The 12425-nt window shown below is 44.8% G+C and overlaps 1 protein-coding gene across 2 annotated transcripts in view; it reads right to left on the reverse strand.

The window, feature by feature from the left end:
- LOC118366240 (cGMP-inhibited 3',5'-cyclic phosphodiesterase 3A-like) overlaps positions 1–12425 on the reverse strand; it is an 84704-nt gene that overhangs the window by 38119 nt on the left and 34160 nt on the right. The window contains exon 2 of one of the 2 annotated variants that reach the window (XM_052491916.1): positions 5497–5547. The exons of the other annotated variant lie outside the window; for it this stretch is intronic. Coding sequence (XP_052347876.1) covers positions 5497–5547 — 51 coding nt within the window. The remainder of the gene's footprint in view (positions 1–5496; positions 5548–12425) is intronic. 2 annotated transcript variants of the gene reach the window in all.

The raw sequence follows: 12425 nt of genomic DNA on the forward strand, positions 1-12425 counted from the left end.
TAATGACTCCAACCTAAGTATATGTAAACTTCCGAATTCAACTGTATGTGAGAATGCTGTTCATTGACTACTGCTCAGCGTTCAACACCATAGTGCCCACAAAGCTCATCACTAATCTAAGGACCCTGGAATTAAACACCTCCCTTTGCAACCGGATCCTGGACTTCCCGACGGGCCGCACCCAGATGGTAAGGGTAGGCAACAACACATCTGCCATGCTGATCCTCAAAATGGGGGCCCCTCAGGGGTGAGTTGCTAAGACTGTGTGGCCAAACACGACACGATCATTAAGTCTGCTGACGACACAACGATCATGGGTCTGATCACCGACAGCGATGAGACAGCCTATAGGGAGGAGGTTAGAGACCTGGCATTGTGGTGCCAGGACAACAACCTCTCCCTCAACGTGAGAAAGACAAAGGAGATGATTGCGGACTACAGGAAGAGGAGGGCTGAACATGCCCCCGTTCAAATCGACAGGGCTGTAGTGGAGCAGGTTGAGAGTTTCAAGTTCCTTGGCGTCCACATCACCAACAAACTATCATGGACCAAATACAACGAGAATGTTGTGAAGAAAATATTTGGCATGGGTCCCCAGATCCTCTACAGCTGCACCATCGAATGCATCCTGAGCGGTTGCATTATCACCTGGTATGGCAACTGCTTGGCATCCGACCATAACGCACTTCAGAGGGTAGTGCGTACAGCCCAGTACAACACTGGGGCCAAGCTTCCTGCCATCCAGGACCTATATACTAGGCAGTGTTTTAGAGAAAGGCCCAAAAAATTGTCAGAGACTCCAGTCACCCAAGTTATAGACTGTTCTCTCTGCTTCAGCATTGCAAGCGCTACTGGAGCGCAAAGTCTAGGTCCAAAAGGCTCCTTAACAGCTTCTATCCCCAAGCCATAAGACTGCTGAACAATTAATCAAATGGTCACCCAGACTATTTGCATTGACACCCACTGCCCTTTGCTTTTACACTGCTGCTACTCGCTGCTTATTATCTATGCATAGTCACTTTACCCCTACCTACATGTACAAATTACCTCAATTTATTTTTTCTTACTTTAGTTTATTTAGTAAATATTTTCTTAACTCTATTTTCCTAAAACTGCACAGTGTTCCTGCCGCTCTGCCCTGTTGTGAACTTTGGAGTAGCTTCCCCAAACCCTTCCTCACTGTTTCTGGATTACTGTTAGGCTAGTGTCAGGCTACCTGTGTTCTACTGACTTCAACAGGTGATTTGAACCAGTGTGCCATCATTTACATTTCAATGTATAGTTTGCCATTAGGCAGGCACAGATCTCTTCAAATCCTCTAGGGGTGGAAGCCCAAACTGACCTGCTTCCCTGTCAGACACACTGTCTTTGAAGCAGGTACAGATATGCGTACCACATAACAGATACGATTCTATGTTTCTTTACATGGGATTTGAACTCACGACCTCCCGGTTCACGGCATTCTTAACTTCCTGACACACCACCACGTCTGTGTCAGCTATCTGATTATTTTCTCATCATTGATTTGATTTGACTTATTCTAGGGTTTTCTGTTTTAATGTTGATCCTTAATCACTATGATAAATCAAGTCGTTTTTCTGGAGTTGACTTTTAAAGTATAGGAATACAGGTGAAACCAGTCATTGACACTGACGTGACGTAGCAGAAAGCTTGGAATTCTATGAACCAAGAGGTTGTGAGTTCCAATCCCAGGTGAGGACATGTTGAATAATAATTTCCATATAAATGCACAATGTAATCAAGTATGTTGAAAACATTCTGTGTTACAAGCACAATTTGAATGTGTGGGCTTACGTCTTGTCACGTTAAAGCTATGTTTGGGCTAACCAAAAATGTTATGTTCAGGTATCACTTTGACCGAAAAGTTTAGTAAACTATAAAAGTCTGTGGAACCAGTTACTAAATAATAATTTGTTGAATCAACAACCACAACAAAAAGTACAGTGTACACAAAACATACACACCGGTAAAGAGTCCACCTGTTTGGGAGGATGGGTGGTCTCCTGATAGCATCTCATGGTACCCGACGTGTACGCCTTGTTCATCATAGCACCAATGCACACAACCAGGGACCAATGCCTAACACTAACTCCTGAATCTCTTCCTCTCGGCCGCAGTAGCTGCCCTACTATGGTGCCTGTCCTCCCTCCTCCTCAGAAAGTAAACTGTCACTCCTCTCTTCTCTCCCTCTCTCTTTCCCTTCCTCTCTCACACCCTTCTCTCCTCTGCCCCAACTGTACCACATATGCAGTCAGTCCGGACAACCCTCTGGCCCTCGCCTGCTCCTGCCTCAGCCAATCCTGTGAGAGAATGCTCATAGGTGCTCCTCCACTCGTCGCTCCGCCGAGGTGGGCAGACAGACAGGAAGCATTTATATAGAAAATAGCCTGTTGCTAGGAGACGCAGGGATAAAGAGCAAAGTGAGTCCTACACAATAAAAATAGTTATTTGGGTTAAATTGGACGCAACAACGCGTCATCCCATCCTACGAGTTTCCCCTTGATTATTAATAGTGTGGAAAGACGTGAAATAATACAAGTGGGTGATTTGCATTAGTACGGTGCTACCCACACATCACAGACATGTCTCAGTAGTCTAAAGTGGCTTCATCCTCTCCTCGTGTCCTCTCTCTTTCATCTTCTGTGACACTGAAGACACAGCTGAGAGCAAAAGGATGAGGCTTTGTACCAGGTATTTGCTTTCACTAGTACAACGCTTTCTCACGAGTAAACAATGGATAAGGAGCGATGAAGGGGAGGATATGAGCAGAAGAGATGAGGAGAGGAAGCCGCGTTAGACTATTGAGAGCGTGGCAGTGCATTCATCAATCAAATGTATTTTATACAGCCCTTTTTAAGAGCAGCAGCTGTCACAAAGGGCTATACAGATAACACGATCTCACAGTTTGACACGGTTTGACTTCGGTATTGTAACACAGACGCTGGGAGACGAGAAGCAAGTACGGGTGTGGATTTAATAATAAATAAACATGGAACTAAACACGAACAGCATCTGGACATAAGAACAGGAAAATAACAACGAGGCTGACTGGGGAATGAACCTGAGGGAGTGACAGGTAGAGGGATGGAAATCATGGAAGTGATGCAGTCCAGGTGAGTCTCATGAGGGGCAGGTGCACGTAACGATGGTGACAGGTGTGTGTATTAATCACCACACTGGCGACAACGAGTGCCGGAGAGGGGGAGTGGGAGTAAACGTGACAGTGTTTTCCAGGTTTAGGAATTCATTTAAAAAAATGTTTTAAAGAGTGCCTAGTGCTGGGACTGAGCAGGCGACCCTCAGAGCTGGAGCTCGCTGGTTTCTCCTATCCACTATCCCCATCCGCAATGCCTCAGCAAGCCATACGCCTACTTAATGGTAATAGTCCTTACTGTTGCCCCTAGTGGCCAGATTTAAAGGCATCTCCCGACGCCCTGGGTACCTGGACAAATGTCAAATATCACCTTGGATCTCGAGTGACCTGGCTGGACACCCAACCTAAAACACCAAAGAGCAAGCAATGCAGAGGTAGAAGCACAGAGGCTAAGAAAACAATCCATGGAAAGGCAGGAACCTATGAGGAACCGGGTTCCGAGGGGTGCCCAGTTCGCTGGCACCCCTGCCGGGTTAGTGATTATAAGATTACATGGTCATGTAGGCAAGATCCTTGTTTAAGATGTTGAAATGTTCATAGATGACCAGCAGGGTCAACAGTTCAAGACCTCAGGAGTAAATGTCAGTTGGCTTTGCATAGCCGAGCATTCATATCAGGGACTGAAGAGACACTGTGGGATGAGCGATACATTCTCTTTCTAGACCTGGTCTTTCAGAACTAAAATACACACTTATAGACACTCCCATTCCCAGATGGGACAAGACTAGAATAATGTCAATATCCCAATGCTTATGCACACTCAGACACATTGTTCAGTCAGTTCTAGTGTCATTTATTTCTCTACATGTTTCCATTATTATATATATTTTTGGAACGTATACCTATAAAATCAATGAGAGTTACAGAACCAAGATGTTTCATGCACGTGCTTATGCACACTCAGACACATTGTTCAGCTAGTTTTAGTGTCATTGTTCCTGCTATCAGTACCAAGCCTCCAGATTCTACAAGGGCTCAGTACATTCTCCTCCTACCAACCCAATCTCTCACAGACACGACACAATGTGGAAGGTTGTGATTGACTGGTCGATCAGTGTGTGCGTGTCTGTCTGTCTGTCCGTCCGTCCGTCCGTCCGCCAGCGTGTGTGTGTGTGTGTGTGTGTGTGTGTGTGTGTGTGTGTGTGTGTGTGTGTGTGTGTGTGTGTGTGTGTGTGTGTGTGTGTGTGTGTGTGTGTGTGTGTGTGTGTGTGTGTGTGTCCGTCCGTCTGTCCGTGTGTGTGTGTGTCCGTGTGTGTGTGTGTGTGTGTGTGTGTGTGTGTGTGTGTGTGTGTGTGTGTGTGTGTGTGTGTGTGTGTGTGTGTGTGTGTGTGTGTGTGTGTGTGTGTGTACGTGTGTGTGTGTGTGTGTACGTGTGTGTGTGTGTGTACGTGACTGCGTGTGTAAGCCACTGTCATAGAGATCTATCCAGGAATAAGATACTTGATCTACAGTATCTTACCCACAATTCTTATCTGTCCTTTTCACAACCTCTGAGCCAATTATCAAAATCACTCTACAATAATCTCCAGTTATTCCCCATTTACTGCAGTCTACAGAGTTGCATATCCTACTGTATGCCTATAGCATCACCATCATCTCTAATAATAACTAGGGGAAGGGGGATACCTAGTCAGTTGCACAACAGAATGCATTCAACCGAAATGTGTCTTCCACATTTAACCCAACCCCTCTGAATCAGAGAGGTGCTGGGGGGGCTGCCTTAATAGATATTATCGGTGCCCAGGGAGCAGTTGTTGTTGGGGGTTAACTGCCTTGTTCAAGGGCAGAATGGCAGATTTTTGGCCAGCTCGGGATTTTAACTATTGACTTTTCAGTTACTGAGATTGACACGGATCTAGGATTAGTTTATCCTCCCCTAATCCTAACCTTAACCACTAGGGGAGAAAACCACAAACTGACTTTAGATCAATGTCGAGGCATGCAATTTTATGTTGCTCCGTAATTACCTGACTCTTAAAACAAAACCAGCCACCTAAAGGAACGTATTTAAGTATTTCCTGATCAGACTGAGACAGCAGTTGCCCCATCTGACCAGGGGGGAGGGAGAGAGGGGGAGAGGCGGAAAGGAGGAGAGGAGGGGATATGCACGCAAGCACTGGTCAGTCAGGTGGAGAAGTGAGAAGTAGCGTTATCGATTTCTCGCTCCGTCAGTGTTCATTCAATACGGTTAGAGACAGAAGTATTCTCCATCCTTTCTCCCCCTCTCCTCCCTCCCCATCACTGTACTGACCTGAAGTGTTCATTCAATAAAGTGTTAGAAAAAGAAGCATGTTCCCCCTTCCTCCCCTTCTCTGTCCTACCTGGGATCCCCGGGCACTCCTCTTGTGGTCCCATTCAGTCTGTGAGATCATCTGGGGATGAGAGAGAGCCACCAGTTTAGAGTGCATTCACCATTACCCTCCAGTCTACTCCAGTCTACTACTGTATTACAGTATCTTCTTCTCTATCATCCTCCACTATCTCTCCAAGCCCCCCTCTCCGCTGAGGGCTAAAAATAAATGCGAGGCGGTGCTGATGAAGAAAAGAGCGCATTACCTACGCTTGCAGGCTTCATCTTCATCTTCATCTACGTCCCCCTCTCATTCCTCCCTTCTATTCCTCTATTCAACACTTTCTATTTTGTTCAACAAGGCTTTAATGTCATTTCACAGTGAGGCTGGGGCGTACCGAGCCTTTCAGCACAGCATAATGGCCTCTGCCAGGCTAAAACTTTAATCACTCTAATTAGCAAATAGACAACACACAGTACGAACATACACACACACACGAACCTCCCTCCTGAAGGCACGCCATGCTAAGTGCAGGCTCGTTTACACTCGCATCGCCAGACAGGAAGCATCGCAGAATCAACATCACAGCATCATTGCCATTTTGCTGACAGATACAGAGACTAGTTTAACCTGGCATAATCTTCAAGGTAAGGCAGGATAATTATTTTATCTTTTTTATTTTTATTTAACCTTTATTTATTTAACAAGTCAATTAAGAACAAATTCTTACGTACAATGATGGCCTATCATGGAACAGTGGGTAAACTGCCTTGTTCAGGGGCAGAACGACATATTTTTACCTTGTCAGCTTGGGGATTCGATCCAGCAGCCTTTGCGGTTATTGGCCCAATGCTCTAACCACTAGGCTACCTGCCGCGAAGAGGGAATCCATAAACTGACTGAAATATACAGTAGCTTGAATATTCCACTGTTTGAACCGATGTGCAACAAGGTGAACGAGTCCCTCTAAAATCCGTTACATTGTCTCTGATTTGAGTATCTGCTTGCAGGGAGCAAAAAAAAGAAAGAGGTGTCCTTGTATTATAAGTGTCCAGTCTTTTGCAGTCTGATGGGGCGACTTACATTTACATTACATTTAAGTCATTTAGCAGACGCTCTTATCCAGAGCGACTTACAAATTGGTGCATTCACCTTATGACATCCAGTGGAACAGCCACTTTACAATAGTGCATCTACATCTTTTAAGGGGGGGTGAGAAGGATTACTTTATCCTATCCTAGGTATTCCTTAAAGAGGTGGGGTTTCAGGTGTCTCCGGAAGGTGGTGATTGACTCCGCTGTCCTGGCGTCGTGAGGGAGTTTGTTCCACCATTGGGGAGCCAGAGCAGCGAACAGTTTTGACTGGGCTGAGCGGGAACTGTACTTCCTCAGTGGTAGGGAGGCGAGCAGGCCAGAGGTGGATGAACGCAGTGCCCTTGTTTGGGTGTAGGGCCTGATCAGAGCCTGGAGGTACTGAGGTGCCGTTCCCCTCACAGCTCCGTAGGCAAGCACCATGGCTTAACTCAGCTGTTGAGAATGAGTCCTGCATTGACTAGCTGACTGTGTCTGTGGACGGCCAGCTGTGCGTTACCTACAGTAACATTACGTAACACTTCTTATTGGTTGGGTCCTCACCCAGATTCCCATTGAGCCACAAACTCAACCTCGAATTATTTTAACACAACCTTTTCAAAAAGAGAGAGAGAGTCAGTGGAAACAACATTTATTTATAAAAGGATCATTCCAATACTTTTTCTCTGGATGTTGTATTTTTGTCTCTTCCACTCTTCCTCGAAGAGGAGAGGCTGGTACTGTAGTCGTCTCCCTCCCTCAGTAACACTGACCCCAGTCTTTGTCCTGAATCCCCTTACCCTAACCCCTACTAATGACAACTCAACGCCAGTCAAGCCCCTAACCACCACTCAACATCCTGGTTAACTAGACAGGTGTTGTATCTACTTAATACAGCTGGGGAAGAAAAACAAATATTCTGCTTCTAGTCCAATATATGTGTTCTCTCCCTCTGACCACACTGTAGTTAGCTGCGTATGTTGTTATGATATATATACACACATAGGTTTTAAGACCAGGAAACATACAGAGAGGCTAATGATCAGAGAAAGACCCACCTGATCTTCTCCGTGGTTGGATGGTGAGTCTCAGCCAAATGCCCATTAAGTGAGCCAAGTCTACAATGTAGGCTATGTCCGACAGCTTTGAGCTTCTCTCATCTGTCAAAGACTTCTCTCAAGCGTCAAGATTGTTTATGACTGTTTTCCTAGACTTCCAATAAAAACCTGCAGGTCTATATGTTATATTATAGTCTGTCTGGGCTGTTTTCCTAGAAGTCCAGCAGAGTAACTTTAAGTAAAAATAGAGGGCCGGGGCTGTACCTTTCATATGATTGAGTTCTCTGGTAAAATCATCAGAGAAGTAGCATTTGAAACAGAGCAGTGTTCCTTTCCATGGTTTAGGATTTTAAACTGTTTCCAGTTTTATCCAGGGCCCGCTTTAATGTATCGTATAAATAATAGAGTCATTTAGGAGACACTTTTATCCAAAGTGACTTACAGTTGACACATGATACAGTAGCCCACTAAGGAATCAAACCCACTACTTACTCCAGAGACTGTGTACTAGTCACGACACGCTAATCAACTGAGCCATCAGAACCAACCAGTTCTAAACAAGTTACCAGTAACAGAGTAACTGGGTCCCGTGTGGCTCAGTCTGAGACCCGTAATGGTAGAGCACGGGCACTTGCAAAGCCAGGGTTGTGGGTTCAATTCCCACGGCGGACCAGTATAAAAATGCATGCACTGACTACTGTAAGTCACTCTGGATAAATGTTAAAAAGAAGTCCCTGGTCAGAAGAACAGGAGACATTGGACCACCGCTGAACCAGAGGGGATTGAGTAAGCAGTGAGTGTACAGCTCATGAAAATCTAATGAGCAAACAGAGAGCCTGATATGTCCTCCTACTAACTCTAAGTGTTTTGTTCATTTAGACAGAAAGAGAAAAGTAGAGCATTAAAGAACTCTCAGGGAGGATGACAAAGGATGAAGGGAGCATGATAGAGAATGAGGGAGGATGACAGAGGATGGAGAGGCAGAGGTGCAAACGAGAACTGTTTGTCTGTGTGTTATTAAATGACAGATGAGGCAATCTACCTAATAAGAGGATGATGATGCAGTGTGTTTCATTTACCAGGAACAAAACACCAACACTGGTAATGACTCTCTATTTCTCTCCAGTCTCTCTCTCAAGTCTCCTTTTCCCTCTCTACAGCCTCGATCTCCATCTCTCTGGCTTCAGTATCTTTCTTTCTTCAGTATCTCTCTCTCTCTCTCTTCAGTATCTCTCTCTCTTCACTATCTCACTCTCTTTCACTATCTCTCTCGTTCTCCCTCTCTTCAGTGTTTCTCTCTCTCCCTCTTCAGTATCTCTCTCTCTCTCTCCAGAATATCTCTCTCTCTCTCTCTCTTCAGTATATCTCCCTCTCAATTCAGTTCAATTCAAGGGGCTTTATTGGCATGGGAAACATATGTTAACATTGCCAAAGCAAGTGAAGTAGATAATATACAAAAGTGAAATAAGCAATAAAATTTAACAGCAAACATTACACTCACAGAAGTTCCAAAAGAATAAAGGCATTACAAATGTCATATTATGTACACTACCGTTCAAAAGTTTAGGGACACTTAGAAATGTCCTTGTTTTTCGAAAGAAAAGCACATTTTTTGTCCATTCAAATAACATCAAATCGATCAGAAATACAGTGTAGACATCGTTAATGTTGTAAATGACTGTTGTAGCTGGAAACAGCAGATTGTTAATGGAATATCTACATAGGCGTACAGAGGCCCATTATCAGCGACCATCACTCCTGTGTTCCAATGGCACGTTGTGTTAGCTAATCCACGTTTATCATTTTAAAAGACTAAATGAGCATTAGAAAACCTTTTTGCAATTATGTTAGCACAGCTGAAAACTGTTGTTCCGATTGAAGAAGCCTTATTTAGACTAGTTGAGTATTTGGAGCATCAGCATTTGTGGGATCGATTACAGGCTCAAAATGGCAGGAAACAAATAACTTTCTTCTGAAACTCGTCAGTCTATTCCTGTTCTGAGAAATGAAACTATAGTTTTGGCAAGTCGGTTAGGCTGCTGTAGGCTTAGTCGGTTAGGCTGCTGTAGGCCCTCCTTGGTTGGTGACAGAAGCACCAGATCATCATCAGCAAACAGTAGACATTTGACTTCAGATTCTAGGAGGGTGAGGCCGGGTACTGCAGACTGTTCTGGTGCCCTCGCCAATTCGTTGATATAAATGTTGAACAGGGTGGGTGGGGCTTAAGCTGCATCCCTGTGTCTTCCTTATCTCTCCTCTCCCTCTGTCTCATTGCCCTGCTCATTGTAGTCACATACAACAGTGATGCGTGTTTGACTCAGAACCCGCAATCACTGTGGTTACATCCGCAGGGTGGGCGGGTTTAGGGTCATGAAATATTTTGTGGATGAAGGAGTGGAGAAATATGATTGACTTTTTTCAGCGTCTTGAGTGAATAAATGTCTATGAAGGTGATCTCTTTATCAGCTTCATAAAATCTGATCGTATTTCAACTACATAAAATATGCATCTACGTCGAAATCATATCAAAAACGTGTTGGGTAGTTTTGACAGCTTTTCATTTCTCTAAAACGGGTCAAACAGATGTCATTTGGAAATGTTGCATAAAAAATATTTCGTTTTTTGGGGGTTATTGCATTTTATCCCCGGTCCCTAACCGTCTTTGCAGGGCGAGAGAAGCTGAGAAGAAAGGGAAAACTTTGAATCATTCATTCTATCGATTTCTAACATTATCCTGGTGAGCAAGGACTTATTTAGTATTCTAGGGCAACAAGCAATGACAGAAGAGAAGCTGCATGTATCTAAGTATAGTTGATGAACAAATAGCTTACCAAAATGTCCGAAATTACAAGAACAAACATAGGCCTATCTGAAAAAGTACGTCAAAACATTGCTTCGTCATCTCTGACTGTACAGCTTTTTCTATATTTGCGGGTTATGGTCTGGGCCTCAGATTTTCACTCGATCACATATAGTTGGCCGTTTGCGGATGGGTGAACAAACAGCTGACCCACGCATCACTAACACACACACACACCTCCACCTGGTCAAACCTGTACGTGGGCCCTCCACTCAGCCCCACTGCTCTCTCAGATGGCCTTCATTAGGGCTCTAATGCACTTGTGATAATGTAAAGACTATGGGAAGGTAGGAAACCACTGGGGCCTAATGCAGTGTTGTGCCAGATTACCATTCACAGCTCTATGATTCATTCATAACCAGCATAATACTTGTTTTATGATGCCCGGGGCCACGGTAATATCATTCTCTAACGATAGCTTCATATCAATTTAGCCTCCTTGGCTGTCCAAACGCATGGCGCATAAAATGTTCACTTCCAACCTAGTGCCAGCAGGGATAACTTCCCCTTCTCTCTCCCTCTATGTTGTCTCTCTCCTCTCTGGTAATTTAAGCCCTGGTTTTCAATCAGTTACATTCCAGGACTTGGGATGACTGTCTCTCAATCTACTTGATTTGTTTCTCCTCGTTAGGGGAGATTGCAAACAATGTGGGGTGCTGCTTTACACCTGCAGGTGGAGCCTCTTTCCAGACTCATTCTCAGGGCATTAGACACTGTAAACTACCCCTGTATTTCAACTAAACTCTACCCCAGATAGTCCATCCCTCCTCTCCTCTCTCTCTCTGGACTCTGGAAAAGACCAGTCATGCACCTGAGTCTTGGGCTACATTTCATTCCAGATAGTTACTCCCTCCCCTTTCACCAATCCAATCATCTCAAATCTACAAAGGAAAGTGAACGAAAGCAAACGCTAACAAAACATTTTGGAATGAAACGCAGCACAGAGCTCACAGACACCTTCCAACTGGACATGGAATTGGACGCTGCCAGCCAATCCCCTGGACCCTCATCAGGCCTCCTTGCACCAGTGAGAATTTGGCCTGAAGCCTGAAACCCTGACACTTTATAGGAGGGAGGAAGAGAGAGGGGGTTGCTGCTGCTAGACTCCTGGCATAGATGCATTAACTCTGGTCAGGGGGGGTATCAGACAGCCAGGAGAGAAAAGGCAGGGCTGATGGAGGTTTACTATTAACACTTTTGGATGCTGTATGATCTGACTCCCATGCAGACATGCACAGATGTGCGCACACACACACACACACACACACACACACACACACACACACACACACACACACACACACACACACACACACACACACACACACACACACACACACACACACACACACACACACACACACACACACACACACACACACAGGTGCACCTGCGTTTGCATGGACACGCGCACCAACACACAGAAACACACACACACTGGATCTGGGGGTGGTTTTAACAGTGTTGGCTACTAAACGGTATCTAGATGCCTTGCTAGTTATCCTCCTGAGGGTTTCAAGGCCTTCCAAGCCCATTAACAAATAATGGAACATTCATGATGCCCATAGAAACTACTTAGCGTGAGGGTCATTTCAACTATGGGGTTGGTGTTTCTGTGGTTCACACATCTGCCTAGTCCAACACTTCCCTGTGTGAAAACACAACACGTTCAACTGGTGAAGATTTACATTTACATTACATTTAAGTCATTTAGCAGACGCTCTTATCCAGAGCGACTTACAAATTGGTGCATTCACCTTATGACATCCAGTGGAACAGCCACTTTACAATAGTGCATCTAAATCTTTTAAGGGGGGGGGGTGTGAGAAGGATTACTTTATCCTATCCTAGGTATTCCTTAAAGAGGTGGGGTTTCAGGTGTCTCCGGAAGGTGGTGATTGACTCCGCTGTCCTGGCGTCGTGAGGGAGTGTGTTCCACCATTGGGGAGCCAGAGCAGTGAACAGTTTTGA

Source organism: Oncorhynchus keta, chromosome 33 (assembly GCF_023373465.1).
Source record: "Oncorhynchus keta strain PuntledgeMale-10-30-2019 chromosome 33, Oket_V2, whole genome shotgun sequence".
Classification (NCBI taxonomy): domain Eukaryota; kingdom Metazoa; phylum Chordata; class Actinopteri; order Salmoniformes; family Salmonidae; genus Oncorhynchus; species Oncorhynchus keta.